Source organism: Meles meles, chromosome 1 (genome assembly GCF_922984935.1).
Source record: "Meles meles chromosome 1, mMelMel3.1 paternal haplotype, whole genome shotgun sequence".
NCBI lineage: Eukaryota > Metazoa > Chordata > Mammalia > Carnivora > Mustelidae > Meles > Meles meles.
In genome coordinates this window covers 203199083-203225427 of record NC_060066.1, presented here as the reverse complement: position 1 = coordinate 203225427, position 26345 = coordinate 203199083, and the positions used below count along the sequence as shown (strand labels likewise).

The window sequence follows — 26345 nt, the reverse complement described above, 5'->3', positions numbered from 1 at the left end:
TCGGTGGCGTCCATGGTCTAGATTTGGGCTGTTCTAACAGATGGGAGGAGGGGGGAAGCTCACAGTCTGGTCATAATAATCTTTTAAAAAGGAAGACGAAAGATTACATGTGGCCTATGACCATCACTAGTCAAAATTGACATGCGTAAGAGAAATGAAAGGACATGTTAAGTGAAAGGACTTGCTAATAATCACTTTTAAAGTCTATTAACAAGTGATTATTCCTTCTACGATCCAAACTTCTCACAGTGAAACTTTCGGAGACTGAACCACATGAAACTGCCAATAGCGAATCACTGTCGGCCCACAAAGATGGCAATTTCATATGGTTCAGCTTAATAGCTTGATAATTAAGTTTTAATAACTCCAGGCATTCACAGCATCTGTCCTTATTCTATGCCACAACTCCGTCTTAATGTAAAGAAACACCCCCAGGTGCGCCAGCAAGCTGATGGGGCTGAAAGCCTATGTGTACAGTGCTGTAATCCAAACACGCGGAGATCCTTCGAGGTGGACATGCAACGGCCAATAGAGAAAACAGCCAACGGGGGCCCCTGGGTGGCTCAGTGGGTTAAGCCTCTGCCTTCGGCTTGGGTCGTGGTCTCAGGGTCCTGGGATGGAGCCCCGCTTTCTGCTGGGATCGGGCTCTCTGCTAAGTGGGAAGCCTGCTTCCCCCTCTCTCTCTGCCTGCCTCTTGGCTTACTTGTGATCTCTGTCGAATGAATAAATAAAATCTTTAAAAATGAATAAATAAAAGAAAAAAGAAAACAGCCAAAAAACACCAATTTCACCATGATTAAGCCCAATTCTGAAAGCCGCAGGCAGGCTCTCCACCGAGATGGCACTTCTAAGCTCTAAGTTCAAAGGGCAGAAAGCCTCCACTGAGTCAGAAAAAGCCGCAAGGTCAAGCGCTGCGGGTTTCTGCACGAGGGTGTGTGAGTGGGTGTGGCGGGGAGGGGCTGGGGTACCCCTGCTGGGCTCCCCTACTTCTGCCCAGCCTTCAGCAGGCCTCCCGCTGCACCCAGGATCCACATTTCAGGCCAGTGTCTCAGAGCATGCTTACTCGCCCTTTCTGGCCTGGGGACAAGACCAAGGCTATTCAGTGAAGTACCCGGATCCCTTGTGCCCAGAAAACAGGATCTGACAGGGAGACTGAGGAGCCATCTGCAGAGGTTTAAGCACGCGTGCAGAAAATATCTACACAGACACGTACACCAGGCTCCTGGCACTCTCGGAGGGTAGAGAGCGCAGGGATGGTTCCCTTCTCACCGTCACACGTTTCTATGTTTAAACAGAGTATTACTTTCATAGTGAGAAAAACAGAAAATCAAAGTATCTTTTTAAAAAAGACAATGAGAGATCCACTTTGATTTACTTCTTTTTGAAATTTCCTACCACTCGTGGCTCAACCTCCCAGCCTCTACTTGCAAGTTCCCACATGGGAGAATTTCTTTCTCCAAAAAAGGGAAAAGGTGTTAGGAGAAAGCCACAGCACATGCTGGAAGGCCGCCCCTGGCCCGGCACGGCACTAGGGGCCTCCCCCATGTCACCCGCCCCCTCTGACTAGCTGGATGGTGTCCTGGCCCTGCGGGACAGCTGCTAGGGCCATCTGCAGGCAGCCAACGCGCCTCGAGGAAAGCCGGTTGTCTCCGGGGAAGGGTACCAGGAGCTGTCAGTCGGGTCTCACTCTCTGAAACAACGCCATGAGGCAGTTCACAGAGACCAGCACTCCTGTTTCAAGGATGCGTGGGAGGGCCCGCTGTTGCGCAGAACACAAGCTTCAGCCACTGCGGCCTCCTCCCCACCCAGGACAGTGGGGTTCCCGGGAGAGCCTCCAGAAGGACAGCCAGTGGGTGTGGGGGTGAAAGCTCACAGGCTTGGAGAAGCAGAGTGACCTGCACAAGGCTGACCAGCCAGGAAGCAGATGGGCAGTCAACTTTTGACTCCAAAAGAGCAAGCCCTCCCATCCGTCACGGGTCTCTGTGCCAAACGACCGACATGGACAGCAGCAAGGGATGTTTCAGGACCAAGCTCCGCCTCTCCCCTTCCCGTCCCCACGCCCACTGCCACTCCTGGAGCTCCCGGTGGAGGCTGAGCTTCGCCTGACCTGCGCTGAGCATCCCAGTGGGAGTGTGTTCAAAGCCAGCCTTTCAGGGACGTGCGTGGAGGGGGACACAGGCCTGCCGAGCTGGCCTCCGCCCACACCACCTGTTCGCCTCACTGGCAACCCGCACAACTGATTGAACTTTTACTTAAGACAAGACTTAAAAAAAAAAAAGTTTTAAGTGTTTTAAGAAAACAGATCTGTTTTTAACATAGCCATTGCATAAATAAAGCTTTCACTGAAAACGAGCTTAGAACGGGCAAATCTGAGTGGGAATGTGAACTCTACAGTCAACGGGCGTCCCAGCTCCAGGTAAACGACCTCGCAGAGCCTCTGCGTTTGTATCTGTGAAACCAGGAGAGCTTCACAGGAACTAGCCTCCGTGGGACAAAGATTAAATCATTCCATTTAAATAAGACAACGCATTTATTTCATGTCTCGAATCCCATGCCTGGCACACAGGGCTGTTCAATAAATAAGTGCTATTGCCTTCCAAGATAAAATCATACAATCTGGTCCATCGGGTCCGACACCCTCAGTACAGAGGGAACCAGACCTCAGGAAGGTCAGCTGAGCCGGGTAACGTCGGACTGCCCAGCCCAGCACCCAGCGCAGGGCCGTAGCCACAGAGGGCGCCCACGAAGGTGCTGTGCGCACAGACGGTAGTACTGAGAATGAAAAAACATATTCACCCAATCTACTCCAAAATCACTTAAATCATTTAATGGCATGCCCTTCAGCTACAATCTAGAATAATGTTTCAAGTTAAAGAGAATGTTTCAGGGGGCGTCAACCTTCGCCTGGACCTGCACTGCCCACCACCACAGCCACTAGCCACACCTGGTTATTTAAGTTCACTGAAAAATTAAATAAACCTAAATATTCGGTTCCCCAATCACACTAGTCCCATGTGAGGTGCTCAAGAGCCACGTGCGCCTGGTGGCTGCTGGACTGCGCAGACACAGACCAATTCCAGCATCACGGAAAATTCCAGGGGACAGCACGGCTGCAGAAGACAGAAGGCATCCCTAAACACTGTTCAATTTCTTTCACAGTGATCCGGTTTCCCAAATCCAACTGCCTGGTAACAGCACTACCAGAAGATCAGAAAATGACCTCATCAGCCTTTTTGGTTTTTTTTTTTTTAGTGCAAATTTGCATATTCCTAACAAGATTAATCTCCGTCAGAAGTTGCAAGCACAGTGTTACTGGGGGAGTGCGGTGCTGGGATGTAGAAGGCCCCAGGACTAGGGGCGGGCAAAAGTAAACAGGAGTGTCATCACCTGGGTTCTGAGCAAACCGTGCCTCGCACCAGTGTCCTCCACCCACATCAGTGAACTGAACATGCTCCTGGACAGGCCAGTGGTCCACTCACCAAGGCTTACTTACACAGAAGGACCGTCAGAAGCCCAGTAGTTTGCCTCTGCTAAGTTCCTATGGTCTCGCAACAAGATCTATTCCGTGCACAAGCTGATTTCTTTTACAATTTAATTCTAATGCCAAAATACACATGTGATCCTGCCTAAGCCCAGCACAGCCTTCCACTGGCCCCTTGGAATGGTCCACGGAGCAAGAGCGGAGTAAGACCCAGAGGGCAACATGGAACACGGAATAAGACCCAGAGAGTGACGCCCTCTGCAGCTTTGCCCGCCTCCATCACCTTCTCTGGGGTCCCAGCAGGCTGGCAGCCCCTCCAGGAGCCAGGAAGGCCACTTGGCACCCTCAGCTCCTGGGATGCTAGGACATCTGACCAAATTAAAGATTCATCTAAGCCTTCCATGTGGCAGGGAGGCCCTTTTAAAACAAAAACAAACACCCCAGAGGGTAGGACTATTTTAATAATACTCCACCCTTTATACTTACAAACAGGGAGGGGTAAAGAACTGATTTGTATTTGTGTGTTAACGCCTAAAGAAATGAGTTAAGAAAAGAAACACGTCTACAGAAAAACCTACCCATGAGATTTACAGCAGAATCACTCACAACATCCAGAACCTGGCAGCAACTCCGATGTTCAGGGGCTGGTAAATGGACAAACAACGATACACCTGCACCATGGACTATGACAGAGTCTTACCCAGCAAGAAAAAGGAACAAACTCTCAACACGCGCAACAACGCGGACGGATCTCAAAAAAATCCTGCCAAGTGAAAGAAGTCAAATACAAAAGACAATGTACTGGGGCGCCTGGGTAGCCCAGTGGGTTAAGCGTCTGCCTTCAGCTCAGGTCATGATCTCAGGGTCCTGGGATTGAGTTCTGCATCAGGTCCCCTGCTCTGTGGAGAGCCTGCTTCTTCCTCTCCCTCTCCCTGCTGCTCCCCGGCTTGTGCTCTCTATCTCTCTGTCAAATAAATACTTTTAAGACCTTTAAAAAAAGGGTTATGAGAGAGAGAGAATGCACACAAAGGTGAGGGGAGCAGAGGGAGACAGAGAAGCAGGCTCCCCACCCAGAAGGGAGCCTGACTTGGGGCTCAATCCCAGGATCCTGAGATCATAACCTGAGCCGAAGGTAGAAACTTAACCCACTGAGCCACCCAGGCACCCCTAATAAATAAAATCTTAAAAAAAAAAAGTGTACTGTGATTCTGTTTCTATGAATTTACAGGAAAGACAAAACCAGTGTGACAAAACAGACCAGTGGTTGTCCAGGGATGGGGTAGGGACAGTGGAGAGCGGCAAAGGGGCAGCACAGGCGACTTTTTAGGCGGAGGAAACTATCCTACAAGTTGACTGTGGTGGTGGCTCCATTACTATTACCAAAACTCATTCAGCTGTACCCTTCAAGCTGGTGAGTGTCAGTGCACGGAAATAATGCCTTGATAAACACAACCAAACAAAGAGACTTGGAAATATTACCAGTGTAATATCCTGGACCTGGAGAAGGAGAAGCAGGCTGGAGGAGATGGGCCCATGAGGGCAAGGACAGGAGGGAGACTGTTCATTACACAGTACCGCATGCAAGGATTTTTATTTTTAATCTTGAGATTGTATTGCCATTCCAAAGCTGAGTTACAACTCTTTCAACATCGGACTCAAAGGAGAGCTTTGGGTACTGGCTCTGCTGGGGCAGGATGATCGACCCATGGCTGGTTCCAAGGCCGTGTTCCTGTTGGTGGGCTATAGGCACAAAATCTTAAAGGGGCGGGGAAGTGGAGAGTCAAACGTAGAAAATCATCATCTCCTCTCCCTACACAGGTCAGCAGCGCCTGTCCCGGCCCTCCAGCCACTGTGCTAGTAGAAAAACAATGATGACCATTTACGGAGCGCTTACTGTACCCCAGGTCCTGCTACTCACCTGACACCTGTCACTCGTTAATAGCCCCAAGGCCAGCAACAGCATGCCTGGAGCCCTTACCGCATGCCAGGTGCGACAGTGGGCATGTTACCTGTTTCAACGCGTGTACCCTCCAACAGACACTATAATGGGGCACGAGCCCCATGGTTAAATGACACCCAAAGCTACGCTGCTGAAAATGGAGGGGCAAGGACAGAAACCCAGGCTGTCTGGCTCCAGGAACCGGCCTTGACATCTGTGTCCGAGAACAACTCTGTTCCTGGGCCAGAGGTGACAGTGACCACGCAGCATGTCACACACCACAGAGCTCTGTGCTCCCGGCCTCCTTCCCAGCGTGACAGGCTGCCGTGGGGGCTGCCCACTCCCATGTTCGAGAGGGAGCCCAGAAGGATGGAAGGGGTTCAGGATGCCGTCAGGCCCCAAGGCCTTATTCTTTGCACCAGACCAAGCTGATTCCTCGGCTAACAAACCATGAGGGCTGAAACCCAAATAATAATGAGAAGCACGAGGGAAGAAAAATGTTCCTGAGCTGCATGCAGTATTCTTAAATCTCTACTTCTCTGAGTAAATGAATGACAGGTCCAGGTCAGAATCCTGAGCCCCGGTCTGAGGAGCTGGGAGACGAGAGGTACCACTAGAAGGCACAGCCTGGATTTCTCCCGCCTGGGGGGACCCTGGTGCTCATCGGTCCAATATGAAGAAGGAGCGGGGAAGAAAATTCCTGCCAGAGATCACACAGCCCATCGGGGGCCAAGACGAGGCCTGTACTCAGAGCTCCACCATCCTGGAAGCGTGCCCTCTGCCCCTGCACCATTTCCTGTGTGCTCTGCAGATCCCTGGGGTCTGAGAGAGGTTTTAGAGGGGTACGGACAAATGGGGTCCTGTGCTCACCGATTTATAACACATACAGAAAAAATGTAAATAGCACCTCAAACATGATCTTACAGATGTTTCTGCTTAGAAAGAGGTGAAAGTAGACGAGGTGTTAGGCCTGAGCCAATTTAAAGAAAAATATTAAATCAATAATGATCAAGGTAGCACAGAAATATGGTACCATGTGCTGGCAGATAGCCAAGTAGGGACACCCAACCTACACTACCCTGGGCTCATCCTGGCAGCAGGCCCGAAGCAAGAAACCAGAGGAAAATGTGAAAGAGTGAGAGGAGCAGAGGTGTGAGCCCCGGGGGTAGCTCAGCCCTTACAAAGGGAGTGACTGTTGGCAGCCCAGGGCGTCCATGCCCCCCACTCCCCACTCCTAAGCTCATCCAGCCCAAGCCAACAGTCCTCCCACCCCAAAACTGCTGCCAAGGTAGCCTCACTCAGTCCCTGATACTTGAGCCGCGAGTGTTCAATCCTGGTCTCTTGCCTCAGGGATGCAGATGTACAACCAGATTCTCCTTTCTCTTCTGCTGCCTGGTTCCACTAAACTTCTGGGGGCGGGCCGGAAGTCCCCCTCAGAGCCTCCCAGTTGCTAAGAGCCCAGGGCTGTTCTGGTTTAAAGTATAATTTGGGTTCACGAAATACCTCATTATGCTCCTCCCTCCTTCCACACCAGCGCCGGAGGCTGGATGACACCGGGACAGCAAGGCTCTCCGGAGTCACACCCACCCACCCCTCAAGGCCCTAGGAGTGGGCCGCTCATCTGAAATCCCCAAGGAGGGGCGCCTGGGTGGCTCAGTGGTTTAAGCCTCTGTCTTCAGCTCAGGTCATGATCTCAGGGTCCTGAGATGGAGCCCTGCATGGGGCTCTCTGCTCAGCAGGGAGCCTGCTTTCCCTTTTCTTTCTCTCTCTCTAGTTGTGATCTCCGTCAAATAAATAAATAAAATCTTTTTTAAAATAAATAAATAAAATCCCCAGGGACACAAAGGGTGTTATGATCACACTGGAGTCAGACTTGCTCTGAAAGGCAGAACCCCCAACCAGGCACTCAAGTGTCCTCAGACTCTGAGTGTCACTCATTACTAGGAAACCAGCTCTCTAACTCTCGCAGGGGGTATGCTTCCCCCACGACTCCCCTCCCAACGACGACGACAACAACAACAAAAATTCAAAATTTGTGGAAGAATTCTATTACAATCTTATATTTTATTTTTCTCATTTTAGAGAGAGTGACAGTGCGTGCCTGAGTGCAGTGGGGAGAGGTAGAGGGACAGGGAGAGAGAATCCCAGCGGACACCGTACTGGGCACGGAGCCCAATGTGGGGCTCGATCTCACCACCCTGAGATCATGACCTGAGCCGAAACCTGAGTCAGACACTTAACCAACCTCACCACCCAGGCAACCCTAAAATCCTGTTTTTAAAACATCGTCACTTTATCCTATAGTCTCATTCATGTGGGATATAATAGCGCAGAAGCTCGTAGTGGAAGGGAGGGAAAACTGAAGGGAAGAAGTCAGAGAGGGAGACAAACCACGAGAGGCTCTGGACTCCGGGAAACAATCTGAGGGTGGCTGGAGGGGAGAGGGATGGGGGGAGGGGGTTGGGGGAATGGGTAACGGGGGGATGGGCAAGGCGGAGGGCACACGGTGTGACCAGCCCTGGGTGTTACATGCAACTGATGAGTCACTGAATACTACATCTGAAACTAATCGTGTACTACAAGCTGGATATTTCAAAATTTTTTAAATTTTTAAAAATTAAATTATAAAATTAAATTAAATTTTTAAAAATTAAAAAAAAAAAATCAATTGTCATCACTGTGCCTACCTCCATGTTGCCAGGCAGAAACAACGCGGCCACATACTAGACCTGTTTGGCACCTTGTGCGCACAGCTGGTTCTCGCGATCTGCAGATTCCACGTTTGCAAATTCACCTGCTCACTAAAATGTTCTTTGTAACCCCCCAAGTCAACACTGGTGGCGCCCCAGTCACGCGCAGAAAGACAACGACTCTGAACTGCCCAACGCGTGGCATCGGAGGCGAACAAGTCAACGCTCTGCTCCTGGATTCAGCTGTTGCACCGTGGTCTCCTCGGCGCCCCTCGCCCACACGCCTCTCTGCTGGGTCTGCGGTGGAAAAATGGCGCCCAAGCCTGCTTCTGTCCAGCGTTCCTGAACACAAGGCCGCGTGTGCTACAGAGCACATGCGTGTGCTAGAGGGGCCTCGTCCAGATGGGGCAGGACAGCAACGTGAGAGAACCAACCCTATCAAAAGGTGCCCTTAACCAGAAACACACATAAAACGAGGTTTCTTTTGTGTTTTACAGTAGATCCTCAGACCTCATTCCTTTCTTGGCCGAAAGTTTGTGCCCTTTTACCAAACCCTACTTCTGCTCTGCCCCAGCCCTGGGCAACCACTGTTCAACTCTCTCAGTTTCACTCTGAGCTGTTTGGATTCCACATTTAAGTGATACCATGCAGCATTTGTCTTTCTGGTTACGCAATCATCGGATGACAAAAATGTTGAGACCAGCGGATCCCAGGGACTGTAGCCTGCATCTCTCCTAGGAACAGTGGCTCAGGATTTGCTAATTCACTTTTCATGGTGACTGTATGTGTATGTAGGTAGGAAGACAGCTCATACCTCAGGACACAAGCACACAGGTGGGGAGAGAGCTTATACCTCAGGACACAATCACATGTGAAGGGAGGGAGTTCATACCTCAGGACACAGTCACACGTGAAGGGTGAACTCATACTCACAAGGCAAGGAGTTCGAATCCCAGACTAAGATATAGGAACAAAGTCACAGCATGAAATAAACAGATAAGGAGGACCAAAAAAAGCCCGTAGGAAGACCCTCGCCACAGCTCAACATTAAGAAAAATTAACCCCTACTCATCCGACAACAGGGGGAGGGACAGTTAAGCAAACGACAGACTGACCCAGTTGAAATATTCATCTAAAATGTTCCTGACCTTTTTAAAACAAGAAAATTATTGTGAAAAGCAGCATGACATATAAAAACCACAGAAGTATGAAGGCAATCCATGAGAACCCTTTAAAAACCGTGCAGAGACAAAGACACTGAAGCGAAACACCAAAGGCTAGCCAGAGCTGCTGGAAGGCCACTTTCCCCTTCCTTTCTAGATTTCCCAACTTTTCTATAATGAACACAGTACTTTTATCATAAAAGGAAAAACACTAAGAACTTTAAAAAATAATCCTGTCACATTCCAGAGGAATCCCTGAACGGGGTCAGGAAGCTTCCCAAGGCCCCTGCCATTGGTGTTCACGCGCAACTAGATGGCCATGTGTCTCCCCCGCCAGGCTGTGAGCTCTTGAAAGCAGGGTCCCCCTCTCATTGGGTCAAGTGCCCCAGGACTTGGCACAGAGCACAGGGGGCACTCAGCAAATAATGATGGGGGAGGGGGAGGGGCAATGAACCACCACTACTCAAGGCGGGAAGACTACTGGTAAACCTCATGGGGCAAGGTCACGTTGTAGAGGTCAGGGTATGGGGAGGGCACCGAAATAGACATGGGTGAAATCAGAGGCCCCTTAACGAGTGACCCCTACCAGGTGGCATCAAACCCTCCCAACCCCTACCCTTTTGGCTCCAACAACTAAATTACCGCCAGTTCTTCTGACATGCCACACTCTCCCGCACACACTGTTCTCTCTGCCTACCGCGTCCCACCATTTGTCCTCCTGGCAAATCAGTCCTTTCATCTCGATTCCAGCAAAAGCCTCTCCCCGGAACCCCTGCAGTGCCCCCCCCCACACCAGACACCCTCTTTGCTGCACCTGCACACACCCCCTTACACAGCGATTATCTTCCACCAAGAGGTTCTTCTGACAGTTGATGTCCCCTTCTCTGAACGGTCCCCACATAGATACAGAAGGGACCTTAATGACGCCCACCTCCAAGCAGAGAGCACTGTTAAGCTTCTGCATGGATGGATGGATACACAGACAGGATGTAGAGGGCTGGAGTAGTCGGAGAAGGCTTGGTGGCCATGAGCAGCAAAGCCAGTCCCCGAAGGGTAAGCCGGATGGACACCGGAAGGGAGGAAGGCAGGGGGGAGGGGGGGGAATGCTGCAAGCTGAGGCCCAGAGGCTGAAAGCAGCCAGACTCTGGCCGCCATCAATTTTAGGCGGTCCACAGATAAGCCTCTCTTCCATCAGAAGTTAGAGGCGTCTACCTCCCTGTATACTTTCTACTTGAGGCATCGGGTACTGGTTTTCCACTTATGGTAATGACACAGTTTCCCTCCTAAATAACTTCAGGTTAAAAAAAAAATAAGCAATTTAAAGAAAAATGAATTAACAGATCTACTATGGAGACGGACATGGCAAAATCCAGGGAGGCTAACTCTAGATAGGACATTTCTGTGGGAAGACAAGCAGCTTTCTCCACTTAGCCAGAACAGGAAGCCAGGCTGAGGAATGGAAGCTGGCGAGGTAGGGAGGCCGGGTCAGCCCCAAGGGCCGGGAGGGCAGCCTGGAGCTAGAGGCTGTCAGGACAGCACCTGGGAGGGTGAAGTGACTGGAAGGACGTATGGGGAGAAAGACGCTTGTCCTCCTCGCCCCACAACCCACTGCTGAGGACGTAGTGTAAGGAAGTGACTCTAAGGAGGGGAAAACGTACATCCGTGTGTGTGTGTCCAGGTCAAGAGTCAATATCCACTGCAATGGACAGACACAGTAGTGGGCCTGCAAACCGGTCACTGACTGAATCCTCACAGCCCCAAGGAGGTAGGTAATTCTAATGTGAACATTCTAGAGAGCTACAACAGAACAGACCAAGTCGGTGCTTTGCTTTACTCAACACTATCACTGTTTCCTTTCCTTTCCTTTTCTTTTTTTTCTTTAAGGAAGCTCCACACCCAGTACGGAGCCCAACGTGGTGCCCGAACCCACAACCTAGAGAGCAAGACCTGACCTGAGATCCAGGGTCAGACGCCCAACCACTGAGCCACCGGGCGTCCCGACAATCACAATGTAACGGCTGGTTTTAGGTTCATATTATATACCATGATGCTGCTCTACCGCCATTTTTCAACCGACTGGCGGACAGCCACTTTCCCCAGAGCCTGGCTGCTACAATCACGGTCCCTTACGGACACCGCAACAAAGTAGGAGCTAAAATCAAAGGGACCCTGGTTTTAGTCCAGACCTGTCCCTAGATTTCCTCTTTAACTAAGGGCGCGGGCTTTGTGGGTTGGTCGACCCTACTGCCACGAAGCTATGTCATGTTGGAAAGTGTGATCTTTGCACACATCACTGGAAAAGCATGTTCAAAGATGAGTTTCCAAACGCACTGAAGTTTTTGCAGCAGAAAACAGGACTCTCATCCCAACTGCACTAGTGATTTTCTGTAGGATCTGGACAAGCCTCGAGCCGTGTGCGTGCAGCAAAATTCCACGATGGCAGAGGTTATGTGCAACGTCTTTCAAGTGAGGACAGTCAGGTTCAAATCTGGCTCTGTCGTTTACTAGCAATTTACATCAAGTCTCTAAATCTCCATAATTATGATTTACATAAAGTCCTAAATTCACAGGAGCCCATGCTTAGGAGAAATCTGGGCACTAAAGAGGATAATGCATGTTAAGTGCTAAGTAAAGTAGGTATAGCGACAGATGCTAGTACCTTCCTTAGTGACTCTGAGGGCCTGCTGAATGCTTCAGCTGACTTAGAATCCGCTTGTACTTGTTACAACGCACAGCCCATCATCTGAGGCTTGGAAATTGTTTCTTTCCTTTCGTGAGAGATGCCGGCATGTTACAGAATTCAATTCCTGGGATTTTATCAGTTAACTCAATGGCTCACAAGGCACTCTGAGCTCATCATATGGAGGTCCAACACTCTATTTGTGTGTCCATGTTCTGCCAATTAGTCACATGATGGGAGGGCCTTTCCCTGGGGACCATGGCAACCATTTCTCGCTTGTTATTTCAAGAAATGCCTCCTCCAAAATCAATATGTACCAAACAGATACTGTGGAATCAAAATAAAAGCAGGATCCTGGGGAAAATTCCCAGGATGCCCCTGCGTGCTCTCCATCTGGAATTCAGCAAGCTCAGAAACCACACAGACTGTGGCCAAGAGAGGAGAAAGCCTTACAGTTTTATTGATAGGCAAAAGGACAAGGGAATTCTATGTAACAGCTGGATAATCCGTTCTGGAGGAAGTCATTTAAAGGAAGAACGAAGAAATCAAGGTCGTTAAGAAAACATGAAGACAGGACCCATTTTGCTGGCATATCACCTCATACTAATAAATAAGAGGAAAAGGAATAGAGGCTTCCACGAACGGAGACTACAGAGACCCTACCCGCACTGCAGACAGGTGCCTATATCCACAGCTTAGCGCTGTCAGCTCTCTGCTTGTCAAGAATCTCTTCCAGTATCTGCGATTGGTTTTACTCTTGGGGTTGGACTAATTCCACTGGTTCTGTAGGTAGGCAGACGACTACAGCGTCTCTGCTCGTCTCTGGCCCTCACAGCAGGTGTAACCCAGCGAGGGCATGGAGTACGTCGGTCCTGAATTCAAATGCCAGCTTGGTCACATAGATGTAACAGCTATTATAACCTCACACTCCATTATTTCAGTCCACCTGGCTGTGCACACGACAGAGGAGAAAGGGCAGAAAGAAAGACTACAGGGTGCGCAGGGTCTCAACAGTGATTCCAAACCGTGACTACAGGTTAGCAGTTACTTTGGGGAGACAAGGCTCCCTTTTAAATAAAGAACCACAACCACTGCAAGTTCATTCCTCAGCATCTTTTTTTTCTTTTTTTAAAGATTTTTTTATTTGAGAGAAGAGAGCATGAGCAGGCAGAGGGGCAGAGGGAGAGGGAGAAGCAGGCTCCCTGCTGGGGATCCAACACAGGGCTGGACCATAGGACCACAGGATCATGACCTGAGCCGCAGGCAGACACTTAGCTGACTGAGCCACCCGGGCGCCCCTCATTCTCGTGACATCTTAAGATGAGCTTCAAGTCATCAAAACAGAACCAGGGGCAGCCATCTAACACACAGTCTGCTTTGTGCTGCAAAGGGTACGAAAGCACTGAAGAACATTGGTTAGAACCATCAACATACTTTCCTCTGTACATAAAAACGTCATCCTCGGAACAGCCTGCCCTGAGTACTAACAACTGGAACCTGGAATCAGAAGATGGGGGGTTTTTGGTTTTTGTCTTCTTTAAAAAATCCTTATTTCTTTTTTGAGAGAGAGAGAGAGAGAGAGAGTGCACGCACGCACGTACAGCAGAGGCAGAGGGAGAAGCAGACTCCTGAAGCTGAGCAGGGAGCCCGATGTGGGACTCGATCCCAGGAATCTGGGATCGTGACCTGAGCCGAAGGCAGACGCTTAATGACTGAGCCACCCAGGCGCCCCAGAAGACAGAGTTTAAAGGCCACCTCTGCTCCTTACTAGCTGTGTGACCTTGTACAAGACACCTCTTAACTTCTTAGGCCCCCATTTCCACATGTGCAAAACGTTTTGGGGGGCCACGATCAAAATGGGGCTATGGTATAGATTACATGATTAGATGACTATGGTATCCATAGTGCTCAGCACACGGGCTGGCCCAGTGCAAGACCCCTGCATGATAAATCCTCCAGGCTGATGTGCGGAGGGCTGCTCAGTCCAAGAGCACAGCCCCTGGAAGCCAGAAAGTCAGGGCTTCCCCTCAGTGTGATCATTGCATCTGCTTTTTATTATTATTATTTTTTTAAGGATTTTATTTATTTGACAGAGATGACAAGTAGGCAGAGAGGCTGGCAGAGAGAGAGGAGGAAGCAGGCTCCCTGCTGAGCAGAGAGCCCAATACGGGGCTGGATCCCAGGACCCTGAGACCATGACCTGAGCCGAAGGCAGAGGCTTTAACCCACTGAGTCACCCAGGTGCCACTACATCTGCTTTTTAGATGATGGTAGTTCTCAATACAGAGATTTTTTTTAAATTTTTTTAAGATTTTATTTATTTGACAGACAGAGATCACAAGTAGGCACAGAGAGAGAAAGAAGCAGGCTCCCTGCCAAGCAGAGAGAGTGATATGGGGCTCGATCCCAGGACCCCGGGATCATGACCCTAGCCAATGGCAGAGGCCTTAACTCACTGAGCCACCCAGGCGCCCCAATACAGGGACTTTTAGATTCAACTCAATTCTCTTCCCCATGGTATGGTGTAATTTACACGATGAATGATGAAGTTCCTACAGATAGTAATGAACCTGTATTAAATGCCCACATAGGAGGTCTAAGCCACAGCACTTCATGCACGCTGTTCTTATTTAACCCTCTAGCTGCTGGTGAAGAGGCGGCTAGTGTGTCCATTTTTCAGATCAGGAAGCTGAGGCTCAGAGAGATGAAGTGACTAGTTCAAGCTCACACAGTTCATGGGCACCCACAGAAGGAATCCGATCCAGGAGTCTCCTTCCACTATACCTTAACAGGCTGCCTTCCAACAAGTGTTTTCTCTGCCCATTTTCTTTTATTTTGCCTCCTTTCTCCCTAAACCCCAACACTCTACCTTAAAACCCACACATGCCCTCAGAACACTCACCCCTGAGGCAGTGAAGTCGTGCCCGTCTGTGACAGCTCACAAATGCAGCTCTGGTTAGCAGAAGCTGGGCGCACCTCCGGACCCCTGCCGTCACCAGCAGAGACGAAAATGGCTCAGGTACAGGGTACAGGGGTACGGGGGTAGGAAGACAGGCATCACTGATTAGCACCATGCCCCGCTCCCCTCAAGGCCTGGATACCAAATGTGATCGACACTTCAGGGTTGGCCACTCGAGCCATTTTCCAGAACAGTGACTCTTCTTATAACCTGGAACCAAAGCACCCTTTCAGACACCATGTCCAGGGATAGCCAGGTGCAGCAGGGCAAGGCCTGCAACCGACAGGAGTTTCCCATGAGCTACCGGAGAAGGACCACTTCCCTGCAAGATAAGCCCCAACACAAAGTCTAAATTCCTTCCAACACCAGGCAAAGGGAGTTTCCACCTCTAGGTCTCTTCCGGCTCCAACAGCTCATCAAGTCTCTGATAACACCGCCCTCTCATTACTGACTTCATAACAATAACAGCACCACGACCGGCTTCACATATGTTAATTTCACAACAAGGAAACTGAGGAAGGGAGAAGGAAGCCACCCAAGTCTGCAGGCTTGGATCTGAAAACTCTGGCTCCCTGCCAGGCCCTTCACCACCCCTTCGCGGAACCCCGACTGCCTGTGACCACTCGGGAACTCCAGGCCAGTCCCGTGACTCTGCACCAAGTGCTGGGTGCCCACCAGGTGCAGAGCCACCAGCAAAGGGCAGAGCCTCTAGGACTACCGCTCTCACCAAGCCCTGATCCCACCACCGCCAGTGCCTCCAGAAACCTTCAACGCCAGGGCGGCCTGAAGAGCTGAAGGGGGCACGGACCCCATCTTGTCGCAGGCCTTGCCCAGCTCCTTCCATTCTTGTCACCTCTACCTAAAGTGAGACTGACGCTAACTCCGCCCGGCCAGAAAGTCTCACACTTGGAAGCGGGAGGGGCACTCACCTTTACTAAAGGCCTAACAGACATTCATTCATTCAACAAACCCTATGGAGCAATGGCCCGTGTGCCAGGAACAGCGGGACACCGCGATGACATTCACCGTCTGAGGGGGCACTTATCATCCATCTTCCTTCCTCAGGATAAGAAATATCTTGAGGCTTTGTGAGGATCACCAATTGACGCTTTCCCTCAGAGACCCTGCAACCCGCTGCCACGTGTGGCACCCCGGACTGGGCTGGAGCTTCACAGGAAAATGCCAAGCGGGTCCTGCAAGGTTCTGTTCAACCAACAGTTGTCAGTGGGAGGCTGTTGCCACCACTAGGATATGCACAAAGAACCACTGCTCTAACCAAAATACCAAGACACGACTCTTCTGATGGCCGGCTAAGACATATCAACTCTTTGCAAAAACAGGCCACAGCTCAGAAAGCTCCAACAGCCTGAACCAACAAAACTTTCTAAGGTCTAAACCCAGACTTCAGCCACCACGGCTGGACGTGCAGGTGAACCTCTCGACCTCTGCTTCCTCATCTTTAAAATAAGCATCCTGGTGAATCCGCGCAGGACAGGCGGGGTAGCAGAATTCGGGAAGCAGGCACTTCTGAGAGGGACAGGGCCGCAGGGGGATGCTAACCAGCTGGGGCCTCTCGGCAAGCTCCTCAGGCTCTTGGAGCTTCAGTTCCCTCCTCTATGTAATGAGGAAACCACCATCACAGGGTTGGGTGGAGGGAATTAAAGGTCGTGACTGTGCATTCAGCAGAAACAGTGGGAGAAGGAAGGCACCTTCCAGACCCATGGAGAACCCAGGAGGAAACACTTAATAACCTATGGGACGAAGACTGCTAACTCGGGCACCTGCAATTCCCACTGCACAAGGGCACTCTTGAAGACCACGTCGGGGGACTCAAATCTCAGGACGACCAGCAGTCCCCAGCTGGCAGGAGGGGGTAGGCAAGGAAGCAAACACGGTTTGCCCTGGACGTTCTCAAAGAGCAAAGCATGGAAAGGGGCCCAATTCGGGCCCTGCTGCGGAGGGGTGTGCGCCCCCCAGTGACTACAAGGTGGGGGCGGGGGGAGGGCCAGCTGGTGAGGAGACAGGCTGTGTCCAGCAAAGAAAAGGACTGACAAAAACAAAGCCAGATCAGTCAGTGGAGCATGGGACTCCAGATCTCGGGGTTGTAATTTCAAGCCTCACGTTGGGTACAGAGATTACATAAAAATAAAATCTTAAAAAAAAAAAAAAAAAATCAAAGCCAGAGATGAGACAGAGAGAAATTTAAGAGTAGCTCCTTCGGTGGCCACAGTGGCTAAAATTGGGTTTTCACCAGGAGGTGTGGCGGATAAAAGCTCCTCCTTTCAGTTTCTTAGCAAAAAAACTCTTTATGTAGCCCATCCCTGTGAAATCAGACATACCCCTTCAGGGCCAAAGCCTTACCACCGAGAACCTTGTATAGCAACATCAGATACAGCGAGCCAACCCCAAACCCTCCATCCACTGATCACGGCTATGGATAAGGATGAGGGCATTTGGTACCACCAGAAAACACACAATTCCCCCGGGAGGCTGCTTGTTACTCAGCCCAGCAGAAAGTACATGCAAAAGCATCTTTTCACAACCTTAATAAATTTTAAATTAAAAATATTTAACTTGGGGGGCACCTGGGTGGCTCAGTGGGTTGGGGGCTCTGCCTTTGGCTCAGGTCATGATCCCAAAGTCCTGGGATCAGGGCCCCACATTGGGCTCTCTGCTCGGCAGGGAGCTGCTTCCCCCTCTCTCTCTGCCTGCCTCTCTGCCTACTTGTGATCTCTGTCAAATAAATAAATAAAATCTTTAAAAAATATATTTAACTTGGTAAGTGATAAATGAATCCTCTGCCTGAATCTCAGAGAAACCTCTGAAACAGTAAGCCAGATAATATTAACATAACAAACTCTGAGCAAGTCCTAGCTCGGAAGCCCCCCCCCCCCACTCCCCAGCCCCCCTCCCCCAGGAGTTCAGGGCTGGAACAGGAAGCCTTCTGCGGTGGGTGGGGACGTTCAGGGACTGAGCCGGGGCAACTGTGGGTCCTCATGGCCAGAAAACACCAGCCTGCAAGCCTTCAAGACTGCCAGCCTTTAGCAGGGGATTTCTTGGGCTCTCAGCAGAACGGGGGAGCTACACTGCCTTCCAGGCTGGCTGGGAGATTCGATGGGCCACCACCTAGCAAGCGTCCATATTCATAAAATAACCAGGTCCCGGCCAACACTCCAGCTGCACTTACAGAGTGCCAGGCACCATCTACACTCGCCACACACAGGCTCACCCCACCTTGGGACAGGTTGAGGGGAGCCACTGGGGCTGCTGTCTCGGAAGAAACAGGGCTACTGGACTGGAGACTTATCACTAGGAAAGTTGCAGAGGAAGGCTCCCTTCCATAGGTTTCCAGATGCTGCTGGGGTGTGACCAGGAAGGAGAAGGGAAAGCAAGTGGCTCCCTTAAGCTCAAGTCCTCCTGTTGTGGACTTCGACTTCACCCGGCTGGGTCTGCACCTGGACCCCAGGCCATCAGACTCTTAGATTTCCCTGCATCCCTCCACCTCCTCCACGTAAGACTCATCCTCTGCTAGGTCTGTCTGATGAGTCCGAGAGCATCCATGGAATGAAGGAATGGCTGGATGGGGAAAAAACCTAGAGGCAAGCAGCGCCGAACGTCCAGAGCTTGCGCTCCAGGGTCAGACTGTGGAGGCTGGCCTGGGTTCTCGCTGGCCTGTGCCTGCATAATGAGGGTGACGTGAGAACCCGCTTCACAGGGCTGCTTTGGGTATTAAAAAGTGGTCAGTAAAAACCAGCTCCTGCTATTATTGGGGCCACCATGCAGGGCCCTCACCAGGCCCTCAACACCCTCGGCAGACTGGCTGTCTTAGGCAGTTGTTTGCCCTGAGCCTAAGGCCAGGAAGCCCTGCGGAGCCACCAGCAGACACGGAAGGATGGCTGGGCTGACCACTAAAATCCCTGCTCCGTTGTTAATAGGATATCAAGGCTTTGCAGACACTGCTATCTAGGATTTAAACTGACCAGAAACAGCAGTTGGATCAATGATAAAGCACCCTATCAGAAGAGGGTGGGTGGGGACGTTAGGAGTCACCTAACCAGAGAGCTGGGGGGGGGGCAGAAGTGTCCCCCTCAGCCCCAGAGGTGATAAATCACAGCATTTCACTATCTTTATCTTTTTCAACCATGTGTTCCTTTTCATACCCAGGGCCTCACAGGGCCTGGGACCCTCCTAACCCCGCAGGCTGCCACTGGCCGATGCCTCCAAGCCATCTCTCCCCTCCTGGGGCCTCTGTGCACACCACCGCCTGATGGCTTCCTAAAATACCACAACTCTGCCAGCCTCCTCCAATTTCTACCTGCCCCACCACATGCTTAGCTGGCTCCACACTGTCCCGGATCGAATGCAAACTCCTGAGCTTAGCAGCTCCAGCGCTCCCCAGCACACTCCCGGGACTGAGGCACCCGCTCTGTCCACTCTGTGGCTGGTCTCCAAACGCACAAGGCTGACCGTACCCCTGAACTCTGCTTTGGTCCCGGGCAGTGCCTAGAATGGCCTCTCCTTGACTGCACCCCAGCCTTCTGCCTGGGCTTCACACCCAGCCCCCACCCACTGCCTATGGGCTGAACTGGTCTGCAGGGCTTCCTGGAGGAAGTGGAAGGCAGGCCTAGCAGACAAGTTCCCCATGCTATTTAAGCCCTTTCTCTACTGTGTCCTTCTGCCGCACTCAACTTTTTGGATGTATCCTGTGTCCTTTCTTGATTAGAGGACAGGGATTATGGCTTCTATTGGTGCCCCTTACGCTCCCATGTGCAGAATAAGACAGATGATAATCATAGCTACCAACTTACTATGTGCCAAGCACTGGATTAAGTGCTTACAATTTTTCCCATCTTTCTCCCGGTAGCCCTATAAAATGTTATCCTCATGCTACAGATCAAGAAACTGAAGCCAAGAGAGGAGAACCCCCACTTCAGATCACATGCAGAGTGGCAGACGCAGGACTCCAACCCACAAGCGCCCAACGCCAAAGCCCACGTTCCGCGGAGCAGGCAGCAAACAAAGGGCAACCGGTCTCAGCTCTCTCCACGCCTTCACTCGGCGATGATGAAGCACCTACAAGCCCAGGCGACCAGTGCAAGATGTGGGGTGGTTAATGGGAACCAGGCAGACAAGGGCCCTGCTGCCCGGCGCTCACACGCACTGTCCCCAATCCTGGAAAGAGGGCAAGGACTCGTAAGGGCCTCCACCAGGCACACCAGGCATCCAAACTGCAGAAAGACAGCATCAGGCTGTGACAACATGCGGTGTCCTGCACACCGGGGGCCTTTTTTGCGGGGGAAGCAGAGCCTCGGCCTCGAAGAGAAGCTCTTCGTTCAAGGCACAGCCCATAGCCAAGTGAACTCCAGCAGGCAGTCAGGAGCGGGGGACAGGCGTCTATCTCTGGGCTCAGAAAACCCAGTTCCTCCACTTCACAGCCACGGAGGGCCTCACCACATACCCTTTCGAACGTCATCTGTAATATGGTGACAAGAATAGTAACAGTGAGCATGTATGTAATTACTGCCCGATGCTGCTGGAAGGACCTGAGGCCTACTGTCTCATTTAATCCTCAAAACAAGCCTTATGAGGAGGTCCTGTTCTCATCCCAAGGCAGTCGGGCTCCCAGTCCTAACTGCTTATCCTGTGCTGCCTCCCCCTCCAAAGGCTGAGCTGTCCTGGCGGGGCTGAGGCCTAGCTGCAGTGGGCTAAAGCCCCCAGCACAGCTCACGCACATGGCTGGTGCCCTAAAAACATACACCTCCACCTCCTCACGCTGCAACACGACTCTCTGAAAGCTTAGGTTTAGAAATGGCATTGCTGGGGCGCCTGGGTGGCTCAGTGGGTTAAGGCTTCTGCCTTCAGCTCAGGTCATGATCTCAGGGTCCTGGGATCGAGCCCCGCATCGGGCTCTCTGCTCAGCATGGAGCCTGCTTCCCTTCCTCTCTCTCCGCCTGCCTCTCTGTCTACTTGTGATCTCTGTCTGTCAAGTAAATGAATAAAATATTAAAAAAAAAAAAAAGAAATGGCATTGCTGTAGCTGGTCCTAACGTCTGCAGCCTCTGGCCTTGCACACCCCGCTCTCACTGCCAGGATCTGCTGCAAGAGCTACAGGCCCTTCTGCTCTCAGCTTCGGAGACACAGGGAGCACCAGCACCAGAGTCAGAGGGACCCAGCTCCAAGGCCCAGGCGCGCCACTCGCACGGGTCGCTCAACCTCTCAAGCTTTCGGTTCCATGTAAGTAAACTGGGGGAGGGATCATGTGAGCCATGTTTCTGGATCAGGAGCTCCTCCATCTATGGCCGCTACGCAGGTCAGAAGGGCAGGACTTCTGCGGCGCCACAAGGTCGCACTTCCAGGCAGGAGGGCTGCTGGGGTGCAGAGGAACCACTGGGGGGTGTGCAGGGCAATCTGCTTCCACAGTTACGGCAGCGGGAAGAACAGACACACTCGCAAAGGTCTGGGAGCGAAACCGGGCACAAGCCCCCACCTTCTCTTAAATCTCCTACCGGGTCTCACGCAAGTGGCTTGCCCTCATATTAAACAAGGCTCTTCCCTCTTAAATTTTAGGTAAGAGTGACATCCCCCCACCCCCAACAATGTGAACTGTGAGGGATGGACCCGTGTCTGGCTCATCAGTGCGTCCTCAACACATAAAGCTGTGCAGAAAAGGCACTTACTATACACAGAATTAACGCTGTCCTATAGCTTCAGGTGCCCCGAGGCGCCTCCGTGTTTGCCTGCTGGCAAGCATTTCCCAGCCTGGGCCGCAGGCGTCTCGACAGTCTATGTACTTGCCCAGCTCCCATCTCCCTGGGCTGTCAGTCACCCGTCCTCTCGTCTCCCTCACGGACTGTAAAAGCAGCACTGGACTTCCGAGTTATGAACAGGAATATCTGCTTTCAAACTCTGATTTATCGGCTCAATCTCAAGCTACTGACTATTGGCTACCCTCTGCACGCCTTCCACCAAAGAGCCCAGCTGGGTTTAAATGAACATGGCTGTATATAGTGTGGGGTCTGGGTCCATACCAAGACACATTAGCGTCAACTATATTGTTTCACCCTGCAGCAATGTGAGAGGCTTCTATCAGCTCCTGCCAGGCTTTTGTGAGCCGGAGGGACAACTCCTGAGGGGGCCTGCCTGTCCTTTCACTGCTACAGCCCCACCAGCTGGCCCTGGAATCAGAACTGGTAAGTCAGAACAATCACTCCCGAGTTAGAAGCTACAGCTGTGTAAGGAAAAGTGCTCTGAAACCGTAAAGAGCTTACAACGGTAAGAGCGTTGCCTGCTGGGCGCCTGGGTGGCTCAGTGGTTTAAGCCGCTGCCTTGGGCTCGGGTCATGATCTCAGGGTCCTGGGATCAAGTCCCACATCGGGCTCTCTGCTCAGCAGGGAGCCTGCTTCCCTCTCACTCTCTCTGACTGCCTCTCTACCTACTTATGATCTCTCTCTGTCAAATAAATAAATAAAATCTAAAAAAAAAAAGAAAAAAGAGTGTTGCCTGCTAAGGGAATGCATGCAAATACATTTCATCTGCCTGTGCACCTGATGCCAACAAAAATCATGGAATTCGCTCCAAAGTCCAATGCATTTTATATTCTCAAACTGCTATTTCCCTCCATGGATAACAGAGAGCTAGCTGTTTTCTCTACCATCAAATCTACTGAAAATAAAAAACACAGTGGCCTTAATTCATTTACCTATTACACAACACCACACCACCACTTGTGTCCTTGCCCAACTGTTTAGTCTGGATTATTAGAGTGTCCATGTAACGGATCAATTTGACAATACACAGTCAGAAATTACTTCTAAGCCTGTAGGATACTAAGAACGAGTTACTGAGAGAATGAGCATGAAAATCCAAGCACCTGAGTTCATGGACTTAGACACAACCTAAAAGAGCACTCTATGCCACTTCCTTCAGGGCCAGGTGATGCTCCAGGCCCCAGCGGTGCAGGCATGGAAAGCACAAAAGAAAACCCCCTGCCCTCGAGGAGCTCACACCCTGGCCTGGGGCCAGATATGCCCGCACCACCATGGGACTACCACACTGCTAGGAGAGGTCTCTTATGTAAAGGACCCAGAACACAAGCAAGAGTCAGTAAATGCTGGTCCTCCCTTGCCATCCCTGAGTACCCCATTATTCTGTTTTCTAAACAGTGTCCTTTCTATCTCCTGCCACAGAAGCAGCCTGGGACAATGGGGAGGATGGAGGTTAGAGCCTGACAGGCTTGCTTTCAGCGACGGAGCAACACCCTGAGTTAAGCCACTGCACAGCCCAAGCGGCGGCAGCTTCACCTGTAGAACCAGGACAGCAACTACCTCCAAGGGCTCTGTGTGGGTTCAAGAAGCTTATACAGGTCGACTACTCGGCACAGAACCAGGCACCCAGCAGTTCTCAAGAAATGTTAGCCCTTTTCGTCGATTCCTTCCACAGTTTTCAGACTGTCCAAATAAAACCCCAACACAGGACTCGTGAGAAGCATCATATGTCACTGTGCTCCTCCTGGATCATGATGGACATTTCCCACTACCTTGGGAGAATCGGGTTTAAGCCAAGATGCCCCTCCCTGCCAGATATGGTGCCCTAAGTAACCCCACCTGGCCGCTGGATCCACATTCCCCTGCTTTTGACCTGACAGCAAATTTATAAAACCTCACTCCACTTTCATCGTCCTCACCCAAACCTGTCCTGGAGTACTTCCCCACCCACACCTGGGGTGGGGCCACCTTCGGGCAACATAAACATTGGAGAAGTTCAATAGCATTAAAAATGGCTATTAAAATAGCATTAAATAAACCACAATTTTAATCAATACACGGGAAGGTGGCAAGAAAAAACTTAGCCACTCTTAATTAGTCATCCTGGTTCAGCAGCCACATCACTTCATTAAACAAGAAACTGAGATCCTCAAAACACTTTGGGGCCCAAAGTTCACGTGCAAGCCCCTGCCAGCACTGGGCAGGAAGAGCAGGTGGATGGCCTGAGCTCTGTCTGCCCATCTCCAAGGTTCCTTGACCATATAAGGCAGAAGCCCTCTGGCCCTTCCAATCTGGGTGGTGAGCCTGCCCCGCAGAAGGCTGCAAAGTGGAGGCAGGGCAGGCTCACTGGTGGAGGCCACCGTGAAATCTCAAGCCAGTCACAGAGCCCCAGAGCACCTCGCTCATTATCAAAACAAACACCACGAGTGGAAGTAGCTGGCTCCCTCTCTCTCCAGCTCTATCCTTCTCCGAGTCCCGCTCACCTGATCCGAGGTACCTCCATAATCAGCAGTTCCAACCCTCACGAGCTGACAGTTCAGGGGGAAAGGGAGGCTGCGTCTGCTGGGGTGCATCGTGTCCAGGCCGTATGTTGGCCTCGCCCCCCAGCGGCCCCCCCAAGGGCTGCAGCCTCACAAGGGCGATTGTGCGTTCATTCCTGTCCTGTCGGCTCCCCCCAACCTCATCCCTCGGCTGCGACTCAGGCCCGGGCACGACATCCGCAGGCAGTGCACCCTTGGCAAGGAGGCAGTGGCCGCGGAAAACGGCCCGCAGAGCTCGGCACTGCCTTCCTGCCTTCCGGGCACACAGCTGCCCGCCCTTCCCTCGCTCGCTCGCTCCCGGCGGCCTCCCCAGAAGGAGGCAACCCTCCACCTGCGAAGGCACAGCCCCGGGACCACCACCCGCCCCCCGCGCGAGCAGGAGAGCTCCCATCGCTGCCTAGAGGCGGTAAAGGTCCTCCCCGGGCAGAGGGGAGGAACCACCTGGATCGGGGGCAGGGCAAGGACCAAGGGCCCGGAAGGAAGGTAAACCCCGGGACCTAGGATAGCGGGGCTGACGCAGGCTACGCTAAGAGCGGTGAGAAGTCCGGGGAAGGGATGGCGGGGGTTAACGTCCAGGCGAGGGCCGCGGGCGGAGGGGGAGGTCCAGACTAAGGCCAAGGAGGGAAGAGAAGATTTAAGCTGAAGCCACGGAAGAGCGGGGAAAACAAATCGAGACTGAGGCCACTGGAGGAGGGGTTGACTGGGGTCCAGACTGAAACCATGGGGAAGAGACAGGCCTAACCCGAACCACAAGGAGGGGAGCCCAGTCTGGGCCACGGGAGGAAGAAACGACGGCCTACCCCGGCCGTGGGGACGGGCAAAGGGGACCTAGCCCCGGCCGTGGGAAAGAGGAAGGGGGACCAACTGTGGGTCACCGGAGAGGGGTGCCCGGCCTGGATCATGGGTCCAGGAGGGTCTAGCCTGGGCTATGGGGGAGACCCGCCTGACCGAGAGGCGGAGAGTGGGACTCCAGCTTGAGCCAAGGCCGGGGGCTGGGAGAGGGAGGCAGGGTCGCTGCCCAGCCCTGCTGTTCGTGCATGCAGCCCCCTCCTGAGCCGGCAGCGATGGTGCCCACCTGGGTCCGGGACCCCGCCCCTCCCCCACCCGGGGGACCCACCCTATTCGGGCCAGGGGCTGTGGGGGGACGGCAGGGGCAGGGGAGACTCGAGCTCCGGCGGGGCCCCCGGGCCTGGGAGAGAGTGACGTCGGGCCTTTACCATGGTGGCGGCGGCGGCGGTCCCGGTCCCGGCGTCTGTGACTCTCCCCCCCGCAGTAGGGCCCGGCGCTTCCACTTCCCCGGGTGCCCAGGAGTGAACATCCGGGTCAGCGCCCCCCTCCCCCCGCGCGGGGCCGCCGCCACCTTCCTTCCCCGCCCCGGCCCGGCCCGGGCCCGCCCCCACGCAGCCGGCTCTCGGCCAATGAGCGCGCAGGGCCGCGGCGATCGCCAAGTATGGAGCGCGGAGCGGGGGGAGGAGCGCCGAAGGGGGAAGTGCGGGGCGTGGCTTGTGAGCGGGGCGGGGCGGGGCGCGGCGGCTGGCGGGGTGGGCGGGCCGGCCGGGGACTCGAGGACTGGGCGGGGACGGGAGCTTCCGCCCGCAACCACGCCCCACCTCCGGCCCTGGGGCTGCAGAGGCGGGGGTGGCTGTGCGACAGTGCGCGGACCTCCCGGGCGGGGAAGCGGAAGGCGCTGGGGCTGGGAGGGGGCCCTGCCCGCCCTCCCCGCCTCGCCCGGTGCACGCGCGCTCTCCGGCGCGGATCCGGAACTAGTGCTGCGGCGAGGCGGACCCATCCCGGAGACCGAGGCCGCCCGAACCCGAGGTGGGGTCCCGGCGCTGCGGCTTGCTAGGTGGGGGGGCCGGAAGCAAGTCGCTGCACCTGAGCCCGATCTCTAAAGGAGTCTCGGGCCATACCACCCACTGAGCACCCACTCTATACCAGGCCTTGTTGGAGGCACCGAAAGAAAGCCGAGGTGCACGAGACAGGAAGATGCCCCCCAGAGCTACCTGCTGCAGGATAGCTGTGTGGACCACACAGGTAGAGATTAGAAAACTGCATCAATAAATCCTAGGCATTTGCGAGATGTGTTACAGAGAACCAGCCCATTTGCCCAGTGGGGCTGCCTCACTCCA

The 26345-nt window shown here is 52.7% G+C and overlaps 1 protein-coding gene across 1 annotated transcript in view; it reads right to left on the bottom strand.

The window, feature by feature from the left end:
• The window catches only part of CAPZB (capping actin protein of muscle Z-line subunit beta), a 127654-nt gene extending 101701 nt beyond the window's left edge, over positions 1-25953 (bottom strand). Inside the window, exon 1 of the mRNA XM_045999107.1 lies at positions 25434-25953. Within this exon, the coding sequence (XP_045855063.1) occupies positions 25434-25436 (3 nt within the window). The 5' untranslated portion in view covers positions 25437-25953. The remainder of the gene's footprint in view (positions 1-25433) is intronic.
• Positions 25954-26345: the final 392 nt, after the last annotated feature.